Here is a 27350-nt window from a genome sequence, read left to right on the forward strand (position 1 = left end):
ATCAAACATGACAAGCAGATTATAGAGCTGGCAATGGATTATCACTCATGTCATTCTTAAGACACTGTGATCCAGTAACCTTACCCATGGGCCAGTGAACTGCAGGTGCCAGTGCTCCTGACACTTCCATGTGTGACAGTTATCGCTTCCAATATGTGTCTGTTATTGCTTCCAGCTGGTTCTGACCTTTACTTCCATCAACATGAGCGCTGCAACTTTGTTATTGACTTTTTGATGGAGGTTGTCTGCCTTTTCAGATATGTGTTTCAGCTTGGCGGGTCTTAAACAACCTTCAGCTTGACTTGCTGTCTTAAAACAGGCCCCCCAACTCATGCACCAGAAAGGCTAAAATTATGATACCATCACTAAAAATGGTATCACTCTTTGAGGGTAAAGCTCTCCCCATAGATAAAAAGCATTTAATGGGTTGATGTAATAGTCTAAAGATAATAATTAAACACTTTCTGGCTTTTATTTTGAGTCTGAAGAATCAGCAACTTACACAAAATATTATTGAAATTTGGTTATACAAATGTGTTGGAATGAAAACATATAAAATATTTAACAACTGAAAAAAATGCAATGTTTTTAAATGTCTGAAAAATGTATCAGCTGCTACTAAGAAGAAATACTGCACAATTTTTGTGCTTAACAGATGTCCCAACATCCAAGGTGAGACTGAGGAGTTTTCAAATAGCAGTAGTTCTTAACAGACTTGGACAAAATCTGCATAAAAAATTGAAGTTTTTAGAGTTTCAAGGCCCTATTGGTCTCATTTACAATATAATAACTTTTATTTTTATGGCTGAAATGAAGTGTTCATTCAGTCCAGATATATTTGAAACGATGGTTGATCTTTTGACCATGTCTGATTCCCAACCATCTCTCCTCATCAAGGGTGTCCTCTACCCCCCCCCACTCTCTTTACATTACCGTTTCCTAGCTTATAGTATTACACATAATACTTTATGTAACTGTGCCTTCGGCGTCACTGTCAATGTATTTTGAAAAAGATTACCTCTCATGTTTTGTAATGTTTTTTTTAATCAGACATCCATCCAACTTTTGTTATGAAGTTTTCAGCAATCTGTTTATCATCTCAGGTACAAAATTGCATTACCAGACAAAAGTGGATCAAACCCTCATTTCAAATCCTTTTTAAACCCTTAAATAAGCTTTTCTGATACTGAGGGACCACTCCAGTTGATCCCAACCAACAGTACCAAAGGCCCAGTTGGACTAATAGGCTTTAAGAGGATTTGAAACAGGTATGTGACTCCTGTGGTTTGGGTTCGTCTGCGTTCTGGTATTTGTTTGTGGAGGATGGTTTTAAATTTTGCCTCTGAAAGTTCCTTCACCAAGACTAAGGCCTTGTTTATATTAATGTAATATAGCCCATAGAATCGCACATCTGTACTGTTCGGGACAGATAGAACAATGTGCCATGTTAACGAGATTGATATGATCTGGAGCCATTTAGTGGAAATGTAGCGCTGATACAAAATTGTCGTACTCTGGATCAGTCCTGGATATCTATCTCCGGTAACGTCACTCGATTCATTACGGGAAAAATGTTAAAAATACAAACTCACTTGATGTTAGGTCATCTTAGCAAGTTTTAAGAGAAAACTGAACCACATCTCTGAGTTTATCTCTAGGGGTTACCGCCTGGTCACACCAGTATTTAAAACAGTTCAAAGAAAATCAAGTCATCTCAATCTGTTCACCACTGTGTTTTGTACAAATCTTTTACACTGCCTTTGAAGGCACAAATAAGTCTCTTGATAGGACTAGGTATCTGTACACAGATATAGACAAACTATTTGTACAGTGCTAATGGCATCTGCCAAAAAAGAAAGGTATCAAATAAAGTACTCTATTGGTATCAGTATTTTTTAGGGGTAATGGTACTGGTATCCTAATCAAAAAAACAAACAAGCCCTATCTCTTGAATAAAGTAAGTCACGGTTAGCCGCCAAGCTTGCTAGCTCAGTAGCTTACAGTTAGGAAGCCAACTAGCATGCAGAGCTTAACTGTTGCTGGCCTGTTTGCAGCAGGCTAGCAGAATAAACAGCTAGCGTGCAATGGATGAACTAGCTGTGCCCCTTTCTGGTGTGACCAGGCCATTATGCTAATGCTATTAGCAAATGTAATCTTGACTAAGTGGGCCAGGAGCTAACCATTTACAATAGAAATACATGCTTCAAACCTCATAAGGTAACATTCGGCTCATTTGGCCAGGGTTCAGGTTTTATTTTTTGTTTTATAATAAAAGATATAGACAGCCTTAAACCTGCGGGCTAGTCTTGGTAAAGAACTTTGTACATGGAGCTGTGGTCACCTGTCTTAGAATGACTGACTTATAAGCAAATGATGTATTCTGACAAATTTGACTCGTTGATAAGATTGGATTTTTCTTTTCTTTTTTTTTTGTCTTAAACAGAACTTGACACACCCCCTGATTTTTTAAATAGTGCCACCAAACCCCAAAGTATTATTTTATGAACTTGACTGAGTTGTAAAATATTTTCATTGGGTGTTCTGAGTTATTTGGGGTAGCATTTCTAAAATCAGGGCGTATCTTGAATATGTCAACTATGATGCATGGTACAGAACACTACACTGAAAATTCAACATGAATTTTTATATCTTTGATTTTTACTCATGTTACAGGTTAGCTGTGAAAATGGACTCATTTCCTTTTTCATCAACTGTTGTCCGTCTCTATATTGAACTCATTTTGTCCCTCACCACATGCCACTATGTCAAAGAAACAGAGGCACACTTTATGACCAGCTCATACATATTGAAAGGAAACTGTCTCTCTGTTTGTCTGAGTGCTTCTGTTCAGGTGACCAGTTATTCTCCTATTTGTTTTGTCTTGAGATGATTGATTAAAAATGTCCTACAATTGTCTTTGTTTCATTTTTGATTGAGTCATTGACTTGAGTTGGAAGTATCTACTATAAAAGGGTTTCAGAAGGAATTTACAAAAAGCAGTGATTGTCTTGTTAAAACATTACATAAAATAATTTGACCAATTACTTTGTTTTTTTATATATTCATTTTTTTAAGTTTGTCTTACTCTAGCAACACATATTTCTATGGTGGAACTGTCAGCCCAGTAACAAAGTCCAAATGGTCTCTTGGATGAACTGAAATTTGATACAAAGGTTACTGATCCCCAGAGGATGATTCCTGGTGATGTTAAAGATTCCTTGACTTTTTTTAAGCATTACCACATCACCTGAGCTGAATGCTATTATTAGCATGCATTAGCAGTAAGCTTGAGTTTTGGGTTAATAGACAAATTATTAAGTGGTGTGAATGGTCCCCCACTGATGCTGTAGAAGATGAGATAAATGGATGGAGAGAGACTGAATCTTTGGGAAAACAGGAGAAAGTCGTTGAGTACACTGCTCGTCAGCAGTAAACACAGCACAGCCCCATTTTAACTGACAGCTCTCATAAATCAGATCACATTAATTCATATGGAGCTTTAAACAAAACAAGTCTGATAGACAGCAGAAAGGACAGAGTAGGTGAAAGGAAGGAGACTTCCAGACACATGCAACATGGTCTGTCTCTGGACATGTGGACTGAGCTCGTCATACGTACCACAGCATGTCCACCTTCATCATGATGTTAAAACTGTGAGGACGCTGCAACAAGAGGGGAACAAATAAGCGACAAGATGGGGCTTCAGACCTCATTTGTCTCCATGGATATGACTGCATGTTCTTGTGCCTGTAACTCATCTCCCAGTACATTTCTGAATGCTTCTTGGCATTGGCAGTTTCTGCTCAGACATGTTCAGGGTCTGCTGATGAACACAACACAGAGGGGTGGTTCATATGCACAGGACACTTTGTCATTCATAATAAAATTGCAAATGTTCTTTTAAAATCTATTTTACTTTCCTTAGCTGGATGGAAACCAACCTTTATCTCTCTAAGACTTGAATTATAACAAACAATTACAAATTATTATATGTACTTTTGACTGTAGCATGTGCATTGTGCATAATACACATACCTTATTATTATACTTTACGATGAAATATAATTATGACTAATTATTTAATGAAATTTTATTTTCTTATTTTAAGTCTGCACCAAAATCAAATCTTAAGGAAGTCCACAGAAAGTCCGCTTGAGGCCTCTGGTGTGCACATCTGTTATGTTATAGTACTTTTTAAAAATATCTTAGTCATATGTTTATTTTAAATTTTCTATTCTATATTTATGTTACTGAGTGATGCAGTGCTTTGCCTCATTTTTATTCCTCTTAATGTTTTTTGTATGTTTAGCGTATGCACCAAGAAGCAAGTTCCTTGTAAGTGAAAACCTTTTCAGTGATAAACTCTTTTCTAATACTGATTTTAATTCTGAAATTGTGAATTTGGACAGCCCTTAACGCTAAAGCACTCCACAGGAAGTCTTCATGAGTAGGACGTCTGGATACAAGAAGACTTAATTACCACAAGGGGTTTTTAAAATAAATTTCCTCTGACTGTGCAACTGTCATAATCCAGATGAGAGAAAAATGTTAAAACATACAGGCTGTTAGATACGGAAGACAAGAACGTCCATGTATTTTTTTTTTTTTTTTTTTTTGGTGCACTGTTATCTCGTGATAACGACTTATTATTTCGCCCTGGCATTTAATCAGACCGGCATATAATACGCAAAATGGGGTCAAACCCCTGGCGACTACCGGCAACTATTTGGAAATATACGGTATGTGACAATAATCATATGTGTATAATAACAGTAAAAGTGTGACTAATGATAACAGCAGCAGTAGGAGGCATCTAGCAGGACCATGGCAGCTCTTAGGCTGAAATCAAGACGATCACATTAACCAGTGCGCAATCATCAGACTTGACAATTATCACGTGAAAACAATCTTTGTTATATCGAGATAATGAAATAATAAGTCGTTATCACGAGAAAACAGTGCACAAAAAAAAAGAAATACGTGGCCGTTGTCATCTTCTGTAGTTAGGGACATATCAAGCAGCAACCTCCAGGCTGAAAGATAATACCAAAACTGCAGTTCCTCTAACGTCCACTTGGGGCTGGCTCTAAGACCGAGCCAATCCCCACAGAGCCCTATTTTAAAATGTCCAACTTTACAGCAGAAATAAACATGTTTACAGCCTGGTACAAAAAACTGTTTGATCTTTGTAGCTAATTTAAACATGCATGACAACTGTACAGGGCTGAATTCTTACATAACTCACCTGTTTACATTTCATGAAGGCTTAAAGTTACACATAATTAAGGATGGGCAGCTTTGAGTGATAGGCTGTCTGCCAGCAGTGTCTTTGGCTTCTCAGTCAGATCCACCCCTCACTCCTCCACAGCTCCACCCTCTCGCCCAAATATGGTCACTTCTGGCTCCAAAAAACCAAGCTGGCAACAGACAAAATGCCGAACTTAAGGCTTCAAAACTACAGTCCACAACCCAATAGATGACAACATGGTCGCTACCATTCATAACCGAAGAAACTGGTTGTAGCTGCTCTGCCTACTTTTTCGATTAAAACTAGAATCAAACACCCTGTGGTTGTATGACTCCGCCCACCAGTCCAGTGTCTCTGACAGTCTCCATCCATGTCAGTGAAAACATGGATGCTTCACACACAGAAGATCTATACAGTCAGCGCAGTTTCAAGATTAGAGTCACCAATTCAGTATCTGACCAAATGTCTCCCCTTCTGTTCCTGAGATATGACGTTAAAACATGATGAGGTCACAGTCAAGCTGACCTTTGACCTTTTGACCGTCATTATTTTATCCTGTTCGACATTTGTGTCAAGTTTTGTTATAATTAGCATAAGAATTCTTGCGGTTTGGCCAAAAACATAATTTGTGAGGTCACAGTGATCTTAACCTTTGACCTTCAACCACCAAATTCTTAACAGTTTATTATGGAGTCCAAGTGGATGTTTGTGTCAAATTTAAAGAAATTCCCTGAAGGTGTTGTTGAGATATCATGTTCACAAGAATGAGACAAATGCAAGGTCACAGTGACCTTGACCTTTGATCATGGAAATGCAGTCAGTTCATTGTTGAGTCCAGGTGAACATTTATTGTTGAGTCCAAGTGGACGTTTGTGCCAAATTTTAGTGAATTCCTTTAAGAGGTACGTGAGATATCGCGTGTACGAGAATGTGACAGGCAAGGTCACAGTGACCTTGGCCTTTGACCGTTGACTACTAAATTCTAAACAGTTCATTGTTGAGTTTAACTGGATGTTTGTGCCAAATTTGAACCCAAAGTCACAGTGACTTTGACCTTTGCGCACCAAAATCTAATTGGTTCATCCTTGAGTCCAGGTGAATATTTATGCCATGGGATGGATGGATGGACACCTCAGAAACATTATGCCTCCCATCACGGCTATTGGCAGCACAGAGGAGTAAAAAAACAACAACAAAAGAAAAACAGGCGTATAGAAATTCTGGTGGGGCGAGGCCGACATCAGCTCAGCTCTGTTGATACCATCAGTGAAGGACGGGGCAAACACTGTGTGGTGGGAGCCAAAAAGTGCAAAAATGAATCACCAATGAGGTGGGTGGGCTTGGAGCAGAGTTTTCATCCATCCATCAGCTAATGGAGTCTCCCAAACTTCAGACCCAAACCCAACATGTGTTTCCAAGCCTGGGTTCACGAGAAACTGGGCAGTGTGAACCCAAACGAACCACATACAAACATACAACAGTTTTTCCGCTCTGGTTTGGACCAAAGAAAACACTGGCGCCCAGCAGACAGGCCCAACTACAGTCCAAATCTGACAGGCTGTATTAAAGACCCAGAGAGCTGTCATACGCTCTTTTCTTTGTTGTGCCTCTCAGGTCGCAGGTTCACGCAGCCACAAACTAAACCCAACTGATCCAAGCTCTCAGTTTCACCACAGGCCATAAACTCTCCTAACTGTCTCAGATGAACTCTCTGCTCCAAGCCCACCCACTCTCTGGGAAATGTGATTTTGCTCAGTTTGTAGTGTTCGTTGTGATCTGCCATGTACAGTTTGTCTTCCTTTTGTTTACTGAATATGTTTTGGCGTGTATGCCCGACTGCAAAGTCAGCTGGAGGGCTCGTGGTTTTAACTTGACCCCAGAGCTGAATATCCTGAGTGGAACTTTTGAGTCCTGAGTGAGTCCACTTCTGTCTGACTCCAGTTTATTTTTTAACCTGTTCATAAATTAAATGGCTGTTTGTTTGTCAGGTCTGGCACTGCAATGATTTTTCCCCCTTAAAGCAGTCACACTCTTTTATGTCATTATTAGTTTGTTTGAAAGTACAAATGTATCCAAAGAATATTTCAAGAAATCTCTACCAGCGTTAGAAGTCTGCTTGAGACCTCCTGTCAAATTGTGAATTTGGACGGCCCCTGATGCTCAAGGACTACACAGGAAGTGGGAAGTCTAGCTGAGAGGACCTGATTAACACCGGGGATTTTCAAAATAAACGTCCTCTGACTGTCCAGCTTTTATAATCCAACTGTGCATTCCAATACCCATACTACCATACTATATACGCCAGAAAAAAATTACAATGTTTGTAAGTCAGCATGCTTTTCTGGCCATTCTGACCCACAATCCACTGCACAGCGGACGATACATCACATCAACTGTCAGAAGTTGCACCGATTGATGACAACACATTCAGGTGACTGATGACCAGTCGATTAGTAATAACAGGAATATTAAGTGTTTAATTGAATATAATAATCCTAAATAAAACCAACAACAAGAGGACATAGGTATTAAGTAACGATGACAGAGAAATGTGTAGCCTATGTAATTTTATTATTGAGAATATAATATGTTAGAATCTCCAGTGTATGCACTTAAAACTTATTGCAAAATAACAACTTCAACAGGCTGCATGCACGATCGGCACATGAGCACAATTATGAGATTAATTACAGGATATCTGACAGTCCTTGGACACATCATGTGCTAGACATGCTTCCATCAGAAAAAATAATCAAATCTGGGCTTTCATCAAAGTCTCATTTAAAATTTGGTCAAAAATAAAGTGTCTGCATGAACTGAGTGAAAAATTAAGTTTTTTTTTTTTTTTTACTTCAGGATTTCATCTTCAACTTTTAACTTTCAAACATCAACCAGTGAGTTTTAAAAATCTAATGACTAATTGATGGTGGAGTGAGGGTCATGCATTTTCCCCCAGTCAGTCAGGGAGGCTCAAAGAAAAATATTCACAGCTTTACCGTAACTTGCACAATTCACAGAAATACAACATGCTGATGTTATTAGCACAAGCCTATGGCATTTTAAATTGTGACAATGAGCCTAGGGGCTAGCTGAGTTTGTAGCTTTGGGGAGGCTCAAAAATAAATAAATAAAATAAAATAAAATAAAATAAAATAAAATAAAATAAAATAAAATAAAATTAAAAGGAAGTCACAAACCAGCTACCTCTTTTCTCTGATAAATAAAAAAAACAGTCCCTAAGATATCATTTTGTTTGTCACTGGTTTATATTGCTTCAGTTGAACATTTCAGCACTACGGGAGCATATTACATTCACTTGACAAATAAAAAAAAAAAAATCTGTTTTATTGAGTAATTTTTTCTGTTTTTCTGAGTATTTTTTTCTGAGTTAAGAGAGCAATAGAACAACAGACGCTTTCATTCCTTTCTTGAGAGCTCAATATAATGGAAGCAAACATGACCCGCTTGTTTGATTTAAACCAGTTTTACTTTGTTTTGGGTTTGAGACACAGAGAGGTACTCTTGTCTTTAAGTCATATAGATGGTGTTATCATTAGTTTGTCGACTTTACGCAGGCACCTTACAAAACAAAGTAAAACTGGATTAAACTAAACAAGCAAACATGACCTGAACAAGGTCATGTTTGCTTCCATTATATCGAGCTCTCAAGAAAGGAATGAAAGTGTCTGTTGTTCTATTGCTCTCCTAACTCAGAAAAAAAAACCAGAAAAAATTACCCCGGAAAAAAAAAATTACCAGGAAAAACAGAAAAATTGAAAAAAATAAATTGCTCAATAAAACAGATTTTTTTTTATTTGTCAAGTGAATGCAATATGCTTCCGTACAACACCTCCAGTGAACATGTGGAAAGACTCAACTGAGACTGAGAAATACATGATAAAAAATGAACTTTCATTTTTTTTCCTGTCTAAAGAGTAATTAAAACACGTGGGGAAAAGATATTGACTGAAGTAGAATTATTTCATGTGTGAAAACGTTTTAACAAAAAACTCTCCAACTCCTCTTTTCCTGGATAAAAGGTGCCCCACCTGAACAGCCGATGACGTCATCTGTCCCGGGTAGGCGGCCGCTCCTATTGGACATAGACGCGGAAGTGTGAGACACACTTGCTAACAACAAACAGGGAGCCTGTTCTTCACTGTCACTGATGTGTTTTTGCCTCCTGGGAGGATTTTACTGAGACATGGCTCTACCGCCTCAGCTCAAAGCCATCCAGCACCACCTGCGGACCGCACAGGAACATGAGAACCGGGACCCGGTCGTCGCTTACTACTGTAAGTGTTGTGTGTGATGGCTAATGTTAGCTGTAGCTACTGTTAGCATCCCAGCTTTGTTTACCTGAGCCGACAGCTGAGGGTGTGTTAGCTTAGCCTCTAACTTTTATTTAAACTACGACTTCATACATGAACTGGTGACACACAGCGACTGTGTGATACAGTTAGCCAGCTAACTGCACCCCGGCTAATCACAGGGTTAGCATTGTTAGCTTTGAGAGTCCAAACTTCATTAGCTGGCTAACGTTTCTTCAACGTCATGACAACTGTGATTAATTGTGGATTTTCCAAAGTGTTACAGTCACTAGGAAGACGTGTCTTATCTGTGGAGGCTCGTACAGGTTCTGTAGGGACTTTAACCTGTGGTGGAGGACTGTCACAGCGTGGTACTTTTGCTTTTACTCTGTACTTGTTTCACCTCCAGAGTTGGCACAGCCACAGACAGAAGAATGTACCAGCAGCATCTGACTGATGTACATTTCTGGTCCAGCTTGTTTCTCGGTGTGTGTCAGTTCACACACTGTCATGAGTCTCCAGGTGTGGCTGGCTCAGCGGTGAAGAATGAGCTCCACCTCACTGCCCAGCGAGATCTGTTCAGGCTGTGTCAGTGGAGCAACCCTGTGACTCTGTGTGACTCATGAGTTCATGTCAGACGCAGTGTTTGCATAGTATCTGCGCGTAAATCTCGTCCATCTGGTCACTATGGCTGGATGTTATTGTTAAAGGCAAGGCAGGTTTATTTATTATAGAACATTTCAGACACGATGCAATTCAAGACAGGCTGAAAAAAAAACACGTTGTAAAAGCACATTTAAAAACAATTAATCAAAGCACTAGATACATAAAAAGTTAAAATATACTAAGACAGGCATAAAATATGATAATAAAGTTACAGTGCAGTGTGAAAAATGAATAAATATTTGATTTAATAAAAGGCAGCAGCAAAAAGAAGTGAGAGTTGGTGCAGTTTTCTGGGAGTTTGTTCCAGATATGAGGAGCATAAAAACTAAACGCTGCATCTCCATGTTTAGTCTTGACTTTGAGGACACAAAGCAGACCTGTCCCTGAAGACCTGAGAGGTGTGGATGGTTCATACTGTAGCAGAAGGTCAGGAATGTATTTTTGTAGTTTTGTAGTTTTGAAGTTGATTCTCTGACAGACAGGAAGTCAGTGTAAAGACCTCAGAACTTTCTTGGTCTTAGCGAGGACTCGAGCAGCAGCCGCAAAGACACTGTTACAGCAGTCAAGTCTACTGAAGCTAAGTGCATGGACAAGGTTTTCCAGATCCTGCTGAGACATCAGTCCTTTTATCCTTGATATGTTCTTAAGATGACAGCAGGCTGACTTTGTAATTGTCTTAATGTGGCTGTTGAAGGAACACCACTTAAATTTAGAAGTGAGCAGCACCTAAATTAAGAATTCCAATATGTTATTTCCATGGCCTAGGAAACATGAGCTTGTGAACATGAGCTACTCTCTCTCAAAGTCAGAAACCAGAGAACAAAGTCTCAAACCAGTGATGTCATAGGCCCAGGCAGACCTGTCCAATTGGCGGCCTGTAGGCCACATCCGGCCAAGAAGAAACCTTTGAGTAGCCCAGCTAGGGATGAGTATTGCCTGTGTAGGAGCCTGAAATAGCCACAGATCTCCATTAGAGACATGTTCCTTTATTACCATGGACAAACACTCAGTTCTTGCAAACACTGTTCTGCTGCCTGAAATATTCACCATTCAAAATGTAGATTAATCCGCTGCTGTAAATAGTCCCCAACAAATGTGCTATTTCTTCCTGTTTGTTTGATAAAACTACCAATATAAAGAATAAGCTTCATTCCTCTGGACCTTCCAATCAGCAGTCTTACAAATATATTTAGCAATCTCTGTCCGTACAACACAAGACTGTGAGTCCAGTACTCAGGCATGCGCACGTCTAAAACTGTGGCTTTCCAGCTCTGCAGGTCAGTTCTTCTCAAAACTACAGTGTAGGGCCTGACCGATATGGATTTTTTGGGGCCGATGCTGATTCTGATATTATGGAATAAAAAAATCTGATAACTGATATATCAGCCAATTAAATTTTTATGTTTTTCAGTTTAAAAACCCCGAAATACCTGCTTTTGATGGCTTAAATATAGTTCAAACACTCGTTACAAAGATATAAATTGAAGGAAGAACATTTTACTATTTTCAAATACTTTTATTATCAGAAATTGTGTGGAACAAGCAGCATATGAACAATTTGAACACAAAATAAATCCAAAATATGATGTGTAAAAAGGCAGTAAACCTCTGGGAAATAAAATAATCATGCAAAGTCTATATGAATTAAGACATTCACATGTACGTTCACAGTTCCGAGATTTCTTATTATTGCCAATTTAACAGAGGTAGGTTATAGTGCAAAAAGTAACACAAGGACATCATTTCTAAGTAAAACACCATATTCCCTGCATTTTATTAGTGATGGAAATATAAGTGTTAAAGCCGCTACAAGGAACTTTTAACTTGATATGCAAAAGTCTCTCGTTTCTGCTGATGTCTGTGCGTGACCTACAACAGCAAATGAGACCATCAGTGTGAAGATAAGCTAGGTATATCCATACCTTTAGGAAACTGTCTCCAGGTCCGCCCCAGGTCGCTTCCAGGACGAAATGATTTACGGCACTCAGACGGCACACGTCATCTTGCTTGCCTAGCTGCTTACATTTATAGTGACTCTCATAAATAGTCGCTATTCCTTCTCCTCGACCCGACGTCCGCGGGGCGTTGACATAGCAGCAATCATCGGGTGAAAGTTCTGTGAAAGCACTGGACTCACCAACATTCAGCCACGTCTCAGTCACACAGAGAAAATCCAATCCTCGGGAAGTCAGGAAATCCTTCAGGATAAACGTTTTGTTTGCTAGTGATCTAGCATTTACCAGCCCAATCCTGGCAGGAGCCAGTGGGTCCACGGCGTTAGCCGTCCGGGGAGCCACACACAGAGGCTGCAGGTTCGTCCCAGCAGGGACGAGGAGAGCAGGGGCCGCGGGGCTGGAACACCTCATCCGGGCTGACGACAGGTACCAGCCAGGCGTCGACAGGGTCCAGCGAGTGCCGAGAAATAAAGAGGCGAGGCACCGCTCCATACTCAGTCCAAGAAGCCGTGGAAGTGCTCGCCAAACAGGGCTTCAGCCTTACCACCCGACCGCTGTGTTTACCCCGGCGGCGGTGGCGCTTACGCTGGAGAGGTGGAGCTGGGGCGCAGCAGAGGTGAGCTGGGATCCCCGATAGGAGCGGGGGCAAAGTTTTCCCGTCTTGTTGTTTCATTCATCCCCAAAACAAACACATGTGCGAGCCAGGTAAGCGTCTTTACGACAATATGCGCGAGAGGTCATCGGAAATGTAGGCTTCATTCTGGCAAAACACTACTGCTTTTGTCCACAGGGTCGCCAAAATCAACTCAAAACGAAAGTTCCTTGTAGGGGCTTTAACATGCCAATTATTCTCTAATGGCTATAATCGGCCGATTAAATCGGTCGGGCCCTAATTTTTGCCTTTAATGGATAGGACAGCTAAGTGTGTGAAGGTGGAGAGAGAGAGAGAGGCAGTGACACACAGCAAAGGGCTGCAAGCCAGAATCAAACCTGGGCTGCTGCGGGGACGACAGAGCCTCTGTACATGGAGCGCCTGCTCTAACCACTAAGCCACTGACGCCCCGAAACTATTGTGAAACTTTTTCTTCCAAAGCCAATATTAATGTCCTGGGACATAAATCACAGATAAGTGGGGAGATGCAGAAGAACGTTTTTCCAAATTAAATACGTTTAAAACGGGAAAAATTCTGCTTGGCATGGCCGTCCTTGTCACAGAGTATCCTTCAGTGTTTTATAGCTCCTTTATTTATTGAGGTGAGCTGGGTTACCTTATATAAATTCACCACCTCACAGCTGTATATTTGGTAAGTGTGACTCTTGTTGAGGCTGTCACCTGTTAACTAAATCTTTAGGAGATGGTTCGTCACCTGGGTGGCTTATCTCCTCCTCCATTAACCAATATCCTGAGGAGAAACCCTGCACCATGTGAAAATAAATCAGATATTATCCAGACATTAGGATCTCACTGCTGCAGTCTCTGTCTGAAATAATGAAACTGGTGTGCTGAGCTTTATTTTGACTATAAATTACAGGATTGAGCAATAATATGTAGTTTAGCCCCTGTGTGCTCCACACGATCAAGTCATCAACATTAAATGATACAAGAGAATAATGTAAGTAAAATAAAACAGGAACAGAAGGTAGAGTAAGAAACACAGGATCATATATGTACACACATATATCCACACAGATATAAGCATGTACTAGAAATAGCATACAGTATATAATTTACAGCACTAGTTGGTAAATAATCTACTTTTTTTGAATGATTTATTTGGTTTAAAGTTTTTACATTCACACAACATTTTTGAGTGGAACATGTTCAGATTTAGATGTTAAGAACATGATATAAGCAGGTATACATGTGATCATTTTTGGTGTGTGAAGTACAGCCCAGTTTCCCATGAAATAGGGCAAACTATGTGAGATGACTTGTGATTGATAATATAGAGCGCCCAGCTTCAGTGCAGCAGGGGTCTGCATCTGACCTAGTTGAGCTGTAACATGAGGGACGCTGCTCGAGGCGAGATGCACATGAAGAGGTATGGAAAAGCAAAAAACAAAAACAAAAAAAGGTGTCAGATCGAAAGCATGTGTCCTCTGTGCTGACTGAGATATGACTTTGACACAGAGGTTAGCGTCACCCTGGTTCCCTTGTCAAAAAGCCAGTAGAAGTTTTCCATTGGATTTTGGATTACTGCAGAAAATAAGATCTGTGGCAAACAAAAGTTTTTGATAGTTACGTATTTTGTTCAGCAAGATAATCTTCATAAATGAACAGCACTTTTGCTTGTTTGGCAGTTGCCAGCTGCAGCGCTTTCTTTCAATACCAGATCAATTTTTGTTAATGAGACAAACGGGGTCCAGGTTGAAAAATATCACAGTTCCACTTTAAGATGGAGAAGGAGACAGATGTAATGTAAAACTGTTGTGACAACCAAAATGTAAAAAGTTGTCTGGAAAGAATTTTTTTCTTCAGTCTTAACCAGAAACTTATTTTCTTAAAATTGCATTTCATTTGGGAATAAGGCAAACAAGTACAAGTCACCATCTGCATTATAGTTCCATCCACACATCTTAATACCCAGATAGTACTGCCACTAACAGACCTTTATTGTGAGAAAGAATCACACTCTTTGATTTGAGAGATGCTGCAGTTAGAATGATGATCAAAATCCTTGCTATCTAGGTTGCTCACATATTTAGGATTCAGGGTCTTACTCGGGCAGGATTGATGCTTGCTGCCTTTAGTGGCATGAAGTGCCTCATTTCTCCCCACACCACTGTGCTGCACAACTTCATTGCTTCAAAGTGCACCAGAAGAGCATATTGTGAGTGATTTTCTGTGCTTTTATAGACGTCGCCAACACTTTGAAACCCCGAGTTCTCTGCACTCTGTCATCATCATTGTCGTCTTTGTCGTCATCATCGTAGCAGGAAGTTCAGTGTTATTATCCCTCTGCAGGTCTCTGCAGCCCCCTGCAATGAGAGCGACTGCCACCTGCCAGCACAGCTGTTAAATCAGTTAAACCTCAGAGTTACATGCAGGTTTGGGATGTGGACCAGAAATGACAAATAGACAGAGATTATTTGAAACACTGCTGTTCCAGCTGGGGGTGGGTGATGGCATATGATGACGTCCAAAGTGAAACCCTGATGGACGACGCCTTTTTTTACGAGATAATCAGCCACCTGACCTGCAAACTGCCAACTTTATCATCAACAAAGTTATTACAAACTGTTGTCAATAAAAAAATTCTGAACAGTTGAACAGTTGGGCCCAGAGATGTGTTACCGTTACAGACTGAAAGTCTATGTAGTTTGTACGCTGGAGCTCAGAGGAGTCAATCCGTGCATTCAGAGTTTAAGAACTTCAGTACTGCATCGTCCTGACCACGGTAAATCCAGAGGCGGCGGCCTAACAACGTTTTTCACGGAAGAAAAACTTTTAAATCCAAAGGCAAATGCCAAAAAACTACGATGTCCATGGATGAGTCCCCCAGTGCTATGTTGTCCTTAGGCCTGTCTCAATATGCAATAAGTCGGTTAATTGCACGATAAATTAAAAGGGAGACTGTAACTTTTCCGGCCGCAATTAATTGCCATATTCATGTGTGTTTGTTTTCTTCGTCTCTCTCCACCAAAGAGACTGGACGACAAAAGCATTTACTGCTGTGCATCGTCTGGCAGCCAGGTGAGTTGGTTCATTAGCGTAATGAACGGAGGGAAAGCACTTGTCATCGAGTGTCGTTGTCTCTGTGGGAGAGGCGGGGCTATGGGCTACACACACACACACACACACACACACACACACAGTGCGATCTTCGTGAGCGGGAGACGAGGCGAAGAAGAAAACAGAGAGTTGAGCGTAAGAGAAAGACAGGGAACATGTTCCTGAACCAAATGCCACGGCCCCTGTGTGGGAGTGTTTTGGATTTAAACCAAATGACAAAGGGGAACCCAGTAATTTGGACGAGCAGGCGTGCCGGGTTTGTTCTAAAACCATCTCAACGAAAAGAGCGAATACGACCAACTTAACTGCACACCATTTTTTTGTATTTATTTTGATATTTTTACGTGTTATTTCGGATATTTAAAATTTCTTTTTTGCATTCATAAATATTCTTAAATAAATAAATAAATGTTTATTTCTCTTTACAAGGTTGTACTTGCATCATTATGTCTTTATTATCATTATGTAAGTTTAAAAAATGGTCTAAAAACAGCAAAGCACAATATTACGCAATCTTATCGCTTATTGCAATAATTTCTGACGCAATTAATCGCGTTATCGTGACAGGTCTAGTTGTCCTCTTCTGATGTAGCATTATCCTCTCTTGAGCTGCCAACCGCCAATCGGTATACATAACTGCTAAGCTAGCTAATGGCTTGCGAGCTAAAGTCTGCACTAGTTAAAAGCTGCTAGCAGGCAAAACCATCCACAGAGTTCTTCCAACAAGACACTTTGTCACAACTGTTTTTTATAGTCAATGAACAAAAGCTCCACACTCTGCATGCTCCCATGTTCACAGTCAGTTTTTGTCGGCTCAGTATTAAGTATTTTCTTTTTCCTGCTAACTGTTAGCTGCTCTCCTCCATGCTATCGTCTCTGCAGGGTTGCCAGGTCTGATCGTCTTCTTCGCCCCCTGTGATAGGCTGACAGCTTATCAAGCAAATTACCACCCATTCAACTTGAACTCTACTAAGTAAACTCTGTTTTAGAAATTTCTTAAACCACCACAAAGTAAAACAAAAGGCTGAGAATTATTATTTTCCTGAGGGCTTTTCATATTTTAAAGGAAATGTTTTTTATAAAAGCATATAAATCAGACAGTTGAATCATAGTGACACAAATGGGCTTCATGGTCTTAAATTCGCATCTTAAGTCGATTGATTTTCCATAATATACAGATATATTGATATCGGTATCAGCCAAATGAGTTGTTATATATCGGCACATAGGGTATCCAAAACAATAAAAAAAAATCCAATATTGTGCATCTATATTTTTGAAGTACACGGTGAATGCTGTTAGCACCTCGGCAAATCCGCCCTCAGTGTTGGAGTGGATGCTGGTGCTTTTAAATCACGATGACTTACGTTGGGTCAACAACTCCAACAGAGTGAGATGTGTTCTGTCTGACTTTAATCAATAATCTGTAATTTTAATAGATACAAAACAGAACCTTTAGAATTTGTACTTAAAGCACAGAAAAACTAGGTGAGTTAAAAAGCTTGTGTTATTTCAGTCTGGCGTTTGTTCATGTCGACTTTCCAGCTTTATTTCTAAACATTTACTCGGAGGGCTGTAATTTTCAGAAGGCTCAGTTTGAGTTTGTGGTCATTCTTTGAGTTTTTGAAGTCCCTGGAAAGCTTCATTCAGCCGCGCCGTGGAAACACAACCAATCAGAGACTCAGCATGACTCGTTACTGATTACCCAGATTGGCTACAGATGACTGAGGGTGAGAATGACAGAGTGAAGGAGAGGCCGAGGGCCTGCTGGGAAGTGGATTGGACCGAGATGAGAACGATGGTGTGTGTGTGTGTGTGTGTGTGTGTGTGTGTGTGTGGGGCGGGGGGATATGCATGGAAACATCGTTTTCAGTCTAAGATGAATGTGTGCCTCGACAGTATGCTTCAAAAAATAACTTGCTGAATAACTGAGGTGAATGAAGATATTTGTTCTTCAGATGGTCCGGATGCATCAGGAATATGCTTACAGTGTTTCCTGTGCATAATTGTGAACTGGCATTTTTGTCTGTGTGTTAACAGCATGCTTTAACACATTATTTTAATCTGCTGGTGGTGAAATACACCGTCATGACAAGCGTACGAGTATGTTTAACCTGCTTGGAACATATTTGTCACCTGACCGAGCTGTGCTGTTTTTCTCTGTGGATTTATTTTGTCATATTTAACCAGTTGTATTGTTAAACCATTAGACACTGTAGACTCAAAGCATTAAAGGGAACATATAAAACCAAGAGGACTTGGCAGGGTGGAGATTTCCATATTTATTTTATAAGTGGTGTTTTTCACCACGGATCATTTCCTCAAGGTTAAAAGCAAACACTCAGTGAGAGGTGGTTTACTGACTTTGGGTTTTTGGTTTATTCTTAAGTGGTTGCTGTAAAAGAGAACAGATTGTTGGCATCGTGGTGAGAGTGGTTGCAAATTCATCAGACACTTTGACCATTTAATTTTAATGTTTGAAGAAGATATGACTCCACATTGATGCTTAGTTTAAAATCTAATTGGTCCAATAAATCATATCTCCAGCCTCAGATACAAATTAAGAGGTTGGTGGTTATTTCTGCACGTGATGTCGTAGACGCCGTGTTAAATGACTGAGCTGCAGTTTGCAGTGCCTGGGTTAAACCTATAGTTTTAGCCTTCTGTGTTTAGACAGAGACAAGTATCAATCACTCATATGTCACTTGGAATTATACCAGGTACAGCTCCAGTGAAATGTGATCCATCAGCTCCTTTAAACTTGTTCACTGTAATTTAGTCCTTTTTTGTTCTTCCATTGTTGGCTGCTGCTTTATAATTTTCCATGTTTCCAGATGGTTCTGGTGATCCATGGTCTCTGATTGTGCAATGATTTAACTCTCGACAGTAGGGCTGCCCCCCCAGCTAAGAATTTTCCTGGTCGACCAACAGTCGTCATCACGGTCCATCAGTGGACTAGTCTCCTGCATGTTTCTGTATGAATGCAAATAAGTATTTCGAGAGCACAAGTTATTGTTCTTTTCACTGTAGTGGTCACTAGACTACACTTTCCTTTATGCTCATACAGTCAGAAGCAGTAATATGCTTCCAAATGAATTAATTATGAATGAAGAATTAATGAAGCATACTTCATCAAGTCCATTCAGCTCAACTGCCAGTTATGTTTCATATTAAATTTCAGTGGCCTAAAGACATGAGTGCCAAAGAATGTTGGTGTATGAATGCAGGATTTGATTCAGAGTGCCACCGTTTCACAATGACCAGAAATGTCCCTGTGGTCAGTTAATGTGATTTTGTGTGTGAGCCATACAACAACATTAGACCAGTTCCATTTTGACTGATCTGTTAAAAGGTTTGTTTGTTTCCCCAAATCCTGAAGGTATGGTTGTAAAACAGTTTGTCATTGCAAATGTTTGGACCCAGATGCTGCTGTGTTTGCACTGAATTCCTGGATGAGCAGCTGCCAGTCAAACAGAGCGGCTGCTCAAGTAATGTCTTTCTGCTCAGATAGGGTACTTAGTGGATTAAGAAAGAATCAGGGATCAGGGAGTTGGTGCTGTTTTAATGGAAAAGAGCGGAGGCTGCTTGTATTGTGAACACTGTATTGGCTCAGGTCGTCAGCAGATAAGCGGATTAACTTTATCTCAGAGCAAGAACAAGCCTTTCCTCATTGATGTTCGATGTGCTGTGATAGAAGTGACTGACGGGGCTTCTAGGAAGGTGAAGAAAGTTGAATTGATTTGGATTATTTCCAAGTCTTTCTTACTGGAAAATGGTACCAGATGTAGTATGCTTTTCTTGTGAGGGGGACTGAAGAGCTGCTCAGTGTGTAGTAGGAACCTTTGCAGGGTGCCGGGTGGATGTGTACTGTTTGGCATGCAGCCACAGTGTTGGCTGTGTGTTGAAGTGGACCAGTGACCCAGCCAGACCACTGGAGGTCAGCAGCACCTTGTGTCTGGGCCTCTGAGCCTCGCTGTGACTCAGTGTGTGTGTGTGTGTGTGTATGTGTGTGTGAGGCCATATTACCACAAGGCCAGGAAGCTGAACTGTGTGAGGATGTGTGTTAAGTGTCCATGATGTTGATGCATCAGAAAGTTTTGATAGAAACATATCAGGAACATGACCATGATGGGCGCAGCAGCATTACTGGGACACACAGTCTTGCCAAGAAAAATAAGATGAAACACACTGAAGTATAAATGCAATAATAAATCAGACCAAGAGAACGTCTGTGTGTGTGTGTGTGTGTGTGTGTGTGTGTGTGTGTGTGTGTGTGTGTGTACTGTGGTAATTACAGCCTCTTCCTCAGACATGTTGTCAGAGTTCCCAAAACAAATTTTAAGACCATCACTAATTGGTTGAACAGATGGTTACAAACCTGGTCATGTGGAGGAGTTTGGATGGAACAGATTGGGAATCTAACGGAGCATGTATGTGTGTGTTTTGTCCTATAGTCATAATCTGGTGATATTTAATTTGTTGTAAGTGCCTATGGGGCATTTAAAGCCTGTATTACAGACAGTTGTTTTCTTCACCCCTACGATTCTATTTAATAAATACCAAACCAACAGTGAATGTATCTCCTGCCGTGAACAGTGAGTGTATCTACAACCTGAATCTCATCTTCCTCCATTATTGTTAAAAACAAATCAGTGCTGCACGTTTCTTCATTATTTTATTTTGACTCAATCTCGTCATACTCAATACACCGTCCTGCTGCCAAAGATACTTACCAGAGCACCAGTGAGCAGCTGTTTCAGGAAATTACTGAGCGCTCATATGCCTCCGCGCAGGCGTTATCCATAGACAGAGGCATCGGTCCTCATTTATCTAATTCACAAACTAGTGTAGAAATCATCTTACAATAGGTAGAGGGCTGTGCCATATCATCTCATTCACAATAAATGATAGTTGTGGTATCATAACAGCCTGTCACAGGTTACAGCCTGATGAGTAGAGGAGAAATGGCAGAGCATAAACGTCCAGGTTAGGATTTTACTAAAAGAAGGAAATGATGTTTTATGTTGATTTATATATATATATATATATATATATATATATATATATATATATATATATATGTGTGTGTGTGTGTGTGTGTGTGTGTGTGTGTGTGTGTGTATGTGTGTGTGTATATATATATATATATATATACAGTACAGGCCAAAAGTTTGGACACACCTTCTCATTCAATGCGTTTTCTTTATTTTCATGACTATTTACATTGTAGATTCTCACTGAAGGCATCAAAACTATGAATGAACACATGTGGAGTTATGTACTTAACAAAAAAAGGTGAAATAACTGAAAACATGTTTTATATTCTAGTTTCTTCAAAATAGCCACCCTTTGCTCTGATTACTGCTTTGCACACTCTTGGCATTCTCTCCATGAGCTTCAAGAGGTAGTCACCTGAAATGGTTTTCCAACAGTCTTGAAGGAGTTCCCAGAGGTGTTTAGCACTTGTTGGCCCCTTTGCCTTCACTCTGCGGTCCAGCTCACCCCAAACCATCTCCATTGGGTTCAGGTCCGGTGACTGTGGAATATTCTACCTGTTCTACCTCAACTTTCCATCTTGTTTTAGTATTTTTTACTGTTCAATAAATGTTTCTTATTTTAAACTTGAGACCTGTAATATTTGTTATCATTGTGTCATTTTTTTGATGTAAATTGAGGGAGCAAAAGCAGTATCGGCCCCAAATATCGGCTCAAGAAATTTGGCAGTCCATAATCAGTCATCAGCTAAGGGTGATGGAAAAAAATCCATATCGGTCTATCCCTAGTAATAAGTCGTAGATTTGATTTAGTTGAACTATTAATATTGTAACAGAATCTGAATCTGACTCTGAGTTACTGTTGTTGTTCACAAACTAAAGAAATGAGAGATCATTTTTCTTTAGTTTTTCCTGAAGATTTGAAGCAAACAGTAAAACCAGATCACTGATTTTGTTGCAAATCTATGTTCTTAAATTAATAATAAGACATTTTTTTGGTAATTTGTAACGTCATCAAGAATATCATTATCGCAAAAATACCCTGAAATATTGTGGTATTATTGTAGGGCCATATCACTCACCTCAAACGATAGGTTTTGCATGTGATTCATGAACCATTCTGATATCGCTGCTCACAGCATAAACGCAAAGAGCATTATGTAGTAATGGTCCGTTGTCATTTATTATTAAATGGGAACTGATGTTTTTTTCAACCTGGGCCCTATTTTCTGATCTACTTTTGTCTAAATGAGTGATAGGATGTGCAATATTTGAAGCTAGGGCTGACCTGCCTGCAGCCCGTGAGCGTGCGCTATATTAAATAATAGGGCACTCAGCGTCAAACAATGTCAAAATACGTCCACTAAAAGTGCATTTTTTTCACACAGATAGGCTCGGATTGTTAATATAATCATCTGACACTGTAATGGAAAGGAGAAATGAACGTCTGTGTTTACCTTTAGCTGGATTCGGACATGTTCCTCTGCTTGTTGCTGCTCCCTCTCTCTCCTCGTCCGCTCTTCAGTTTCGATGAGCTCTGCGTCCGTGTACTCTGTGCTCAAATAAATACGGGCGGTCATCAAATTCAAATGGCTCATCCAGACCCAGTTGGTCAAAATCGGGTAAAAATTCAGACATGACTACTCCAAACAGAATAACTCCTCGCGTTTGGTAAGGTCACTCTAGCGGTAACTTCCTGCAACAACTCAAATCTCGCGAGACGTGAGATTTCAGAGATAGACTTTCACTCTCTGAGTGAGTGTTTTGACTTGCCACAACAAACATGTCTGAATTTTTACCTGATTTTGACCAACTGGGTCTGGATGAGCCATTTGAATTTGATGACTGCCTGTATTTATTTGAACACAGAGTACACAGACGTACACAGATGCAGAGCTCATGAAACTAAAGAGCGGACGAGGAGAGAGGGGGAGCAGCAACAGGCAGAGGAAAAGTACTAGATCGGAAAATAGGGCGTAGGTTAAAAAAAAACATTAGTTCCCCTTTAATAGAGTCCACCAAGTATGATGCTTTTCTGTACCCCGCATGGAAGTAAGAACTCCACTGGTTCCCTCGTCAAACAGTTGATGGGATTTTTCCATTGGATTATTGCAGAAAATAAGCTCTGTGGCAAACAAATGTTTATGATACTTAAACTTTACAGATGAATACCACTTTCATGGTTATTGAAGACTAAATACAGTCACCAAAAGTAAAAAGCTAAGGCTGTAACCAAACTGCACTATGGTTGCATGATGTAACATGACCTCCCTAACGAGGCTGTAAAGCTGTGTTTGTCATGGCGCGGTGTGATGACGCTCTGTAGCCTCCATTAGCCACTTGTTAGCAACTGCCTTTTTTAAGGCACATATAAGCTTCAGAGTTTATGAGTGAGGTATTTACTGAGGTATTTTTTGTGTCTGAGAACAAATCATGAAAGTCTCTTAAGCTTGTGTTAACCACAGACCTTATGTCAGACATTAAACCCATATAAACAAAACCCCATTGACTTTGAGACGAGGGAACCAGGAGTGGTAAATTGCTAACTCATTTCCAGGTTTTAGGGCTCATTCCTGGGGCACTCTATTATGTGAGCACATTTATTATATGGTCTTTACTAATCTCTGAGCTTTAGAAACATTCAGTGTACACGGCTGAATCAGGCTGCTAGCTCCGTCTGACCGTTGATGTGTTTCATCCATCACTCGGCCTCAGCCCTTCATCAGCAGGTCTATCTAAATTAGCCTGCTAATGCAGGCCAATATTTTACCTCACCTCCACCCCAGAACAGGACGATCAATAGCAGGTTGAGTCAAAGCCATGATTTGTTTAGCTGTAATGAAGCGGCGTAATTCAGCAGCAGCTCCCCGACTGACAGAGCTTGGCTGCGTTACAGCCGCTGTTTCACACAGATTGGATCCTCGACGTTATAAATGAGCTGTGGAGCTGAGGCTGAATACAGGTAGCCTCTGCCTCACACACACACACACACACACACACACACACACACACTCCTGTTTACTCAGTTCCATTCAAAATGTATTTGTATATTAGTGTGCAGAGTGGTTATTTATTTGAACATGAGGTATTTCTCTTTTCAGTGTGTCTGGATCTCAGATTACAACATTTAAGTGCACTGAGACGGCTCTGAATATTTGTCCTCTGGAAAGCAATTTATCGTCATTGGAAATGAGAATGCAGTATTCTGATAGTCAGCAGTATTGAAAAACCATGAGGGGGGATAACCATTTGGAAAGATACTGAGGTGTTTCTCCATCGTTAATTAAAGCAGCATCATGTTATATTTTCTTTTAATATTCAAATGTAAAAATAACCATTCCCACTAAATGCACAACTCATATAGCACTCACGATATCTGTCAAAATAATCGCAATCTGATTTTTATGTCTGTGGGCCGGCGATAGCATTATGTAATCGCGCTGTCTGTCCGTTGTATATGTGTCGTATATGAATCATTAACGTACGTACATCTGTTTGTCCCATTCTCCTGAACGTGACATTTCAACAACTTGAGTAAATTTCTTCAACTGTGGCCACTGTGACCTCACAAAACATGTTTTTGCCTTTATCTCAAGATTTAATAGTCATAATGACAAAATTTCAAACAAATGTTTAATGGGAAATGGGACCAGATTTTGAGCAGCTGCTTTTTGACACATTAAATATAAATGTGTTTTATTGATCATATTCAGCCTCCACATGGTTTACACAGTTATGAACAGTGACATTTTGTGGTGTCATAAAGCACTCTGGCTTTTACTGGGAGCCTCTGACAGTGATTTAACTCCTCTCACACACAGAGACGCACACAGAGACGCAGCTATCCTCCATGATTGTGTCCTTGTCATTTATATGACAGAGAGACCACGCTGGCCCAGAGTCAGATTGGCACAGATTCTTCATGTCCAACGTCAAAATTGCGTAGAGGCTGTGGCACTGTGCCAGCAGACTTCATACTGGTGTTAATTCTTCTCTGCTAGTTCTTCATAGCACCACACTGGATGTCAAGAACAAGTAAACTCCCCTCTCAAAGATATTTTTAATCTTTACTGGAGTTTAGAAACACTTCATCAACATCAGTGCCTTCATTTTAAGAAATTGGTGTAACTATGGTGAACAGTGGTTGTCGGCCTCCACTGATCTCTGTCCTAATATTGATGTTTGTTAAAAGCCTCTGCAGAGACCATGCATGCTTCATGCTTTCTTGTTATGATTCCCATTTTGCTGTAATTGCTATTGATCGAGCTTGACATGCTCATATATGTTTTGTGCACCTCAACAAATGCACCACCCTTAAAAACCTCTCTGGGTCCAAATAACCGAGAACGAAGGTGCTAAAAGTCCCTTTGGTGCATTTGTGTTTCCAGAACCACAAAGATGAGGTAAACTTGATTAATAACCGAGGAAAACAGGTATTGATTGTTGCTTTTTGTGACTGATGGGTAAATGGAAGATGGAGAGACTGAAGTGCAAATAGAAAAATAAATTGCGTAAAAGGCTGGATGTTTTCAGGGTTTTTCCCAGTTAGTTTTTTCTGTGTTGTTTGTTTCCTGTTTTTGAAAACGGATGTTCTGACTGGAGGGTTAATGGTTGTGACGTCTTAATATTGAGGGAAAAAACCCACAACACAAGACTGGAACACCTTCAGTGTAGAAGGTTCAGGCCTTTGATATCCTTCCTTTACTTTCTGTGTTTGCACTGGCACCAGCAGCAGTCCTGCATCGGAAGCTTATTATTTTAGATTGATGAATGATATTAAATGGAATAGGAAGTAACAAAAACACTGGCAGGAAAAAGTCTCTCTTTTTTTTTTTTTTACTTTAATTATGTACATGACAGGCACACAGGTGCAGCAGAGTGGAAAGCACCATCAGAGAGAGCCTCTCTCAGTAAATAACAGGCTGAACAGCTTATTATGGCCGTTTTCACCTGTTGCAAACACTTGTTTGCTGTTTCCTTCGTAAAGGATGTGAATAACAGGACCAGAGGAAACGCTGCCTGTTTTCCACAAGATCTGCGCTGAAAGGTGCCATGAAAAACGCTTTACCAGCAAAACTGTTCTTTTCCTGTGATGATTTGCGTGCACTCCTCATGTTTTCTTGTAGTTTTGAGATGCGCATTAAAGTATCTTAATATAGTACACACATTAGGGGTGAGTCCGTGTACACGTTTGCACCTTTACATGTGTTTGAGATCATAAATGGTTATGAAAAATTAGTACACGAAAAACGGGGAGGGGGGTGATACTAATTGTTGACTAACTGTGATAAACTGTGAACATGACAAGAAATGGTGTGAGACTGGGTTTGGCAACAGGTCAGTGCTCCCTTCTATTAAAACGGCGCAGTCGTTAAGGGGGTCGTTCGCCAGTGGGCGACAATGAGTACCGGGCCATTAAATCACAGCATCCGCGGTGAGAGGACATGGAATTGTTTGCGCATTTACGCACGAATTGGTGGTGAAGTGGCGCACATGACTCGTGCTATGGACGGACGGACGGACAGACGAGCCACGTATCTCGGTGCTGCTTAAAAACAGGTAATACATCTGGCTACATCTTTTCCACATCAAATATCCGTGATCGCCTTGACCCGCATGCGTAAAAACACACACTATTCCGTGTCCTCTCACCACAGATGCTGTGATTTAATGGCGCGGTACTCATTGTAGCCCACTCTTATAAGACGCAATAATAATACTAAGTTACTGTGGACCTATATGCCATGCCTTTTAATGAAATTACCAGAAGAGTTAAACGGGTCAGCCTGAATTACTCACTTGCGTCCCCGGTGAAAATCGTTGACATGCATGGGGAATACAGCTTCTACAGGCTCGCCATAGCTTACTGTCAGGACTCAGGGACCAGAATTCGGGATGGCGGACCGTCGGAATGGCGATATTTCGGTGTGGCGGCCTGTAACCGATGGTTAAATGGCCCGTTGATATTCGGATAACTGGGGCTTTACTGGTATAATGCAATAGCACCACCCAGCGGTGAAACCCATGTACACGTGTACACGAAAAAAATGACCCACTCTAAACGTTTAGAGATTTTTGTACACGAACTCACCCCTAACACACATATGTGATAATAGTTATGTAGTGAAAGGAGGTTCAGATTCCTGAACAGTGGAACAGAGGCCTTATCAAAATTTGAGAAAGTTGCAAATCTTACAAATTGTTTTTGCAGCAAATAAATTTTATGCAGATTTGAGGGGTGTGTATTCGCCCAAACAATATTACCATAAAACAAATAGGGATAAATCATGAAATAAAGTAAAGTTTATAAACAAGAAACTTTTACATAAGTTTGTAATTTGCTAATGATCCCAGTGACTTCGCAATATTCTTCAAACTGTGTGATGTAGCACCACTGCTTCTTTTCCTTGCAGCTCAATAAGCGTGATATTATAGATATTATAT

At 40.3% G+C, this 27350-nt stretch overlaps 1 protein-coding gene across 3 annotated transcripts in view; it reads left to right on the forward strand.

The window, feature by feature from the left end:
• Positions 1-9351: 9351 nt before the first annotated feature.
• Positions 9352-27350, forward strand: part of vta1 (vesicle (multivesicular body) trafficking 1) — a 93095-nt gene continuing 75096 nt past the window's right edge. For all 3 annotated transcript variants that reach the window (XM_049590186.1, XM_049590187.1, XM_049590188.1), the window contains exon 1: positions 9352-9543. In XM_049590186.1, the coding sequence (XP_049446143.1) occupies positions 9453-9543 (91 nt within the window). In that variant the 5' untranslated portion in view covers positions 9352-9452. The remainder of the gene's footprint in view (positions 9544-27350) is intronic.

Source organism: Epinephelus fuscoguttatus, linkage group LG11 (genome assembly GCF_011397635.1).
Source record: "Epinephelus fuscoguttatus linkage group LG11, E.fuscoguttatus.final_Chr_v1".
NCBI lineage: Eukaryota > Metazoa > Chordata > Actinopteri > Perciformes > Serranidae > Epinephelus > Epinephelus fuscoguttatus.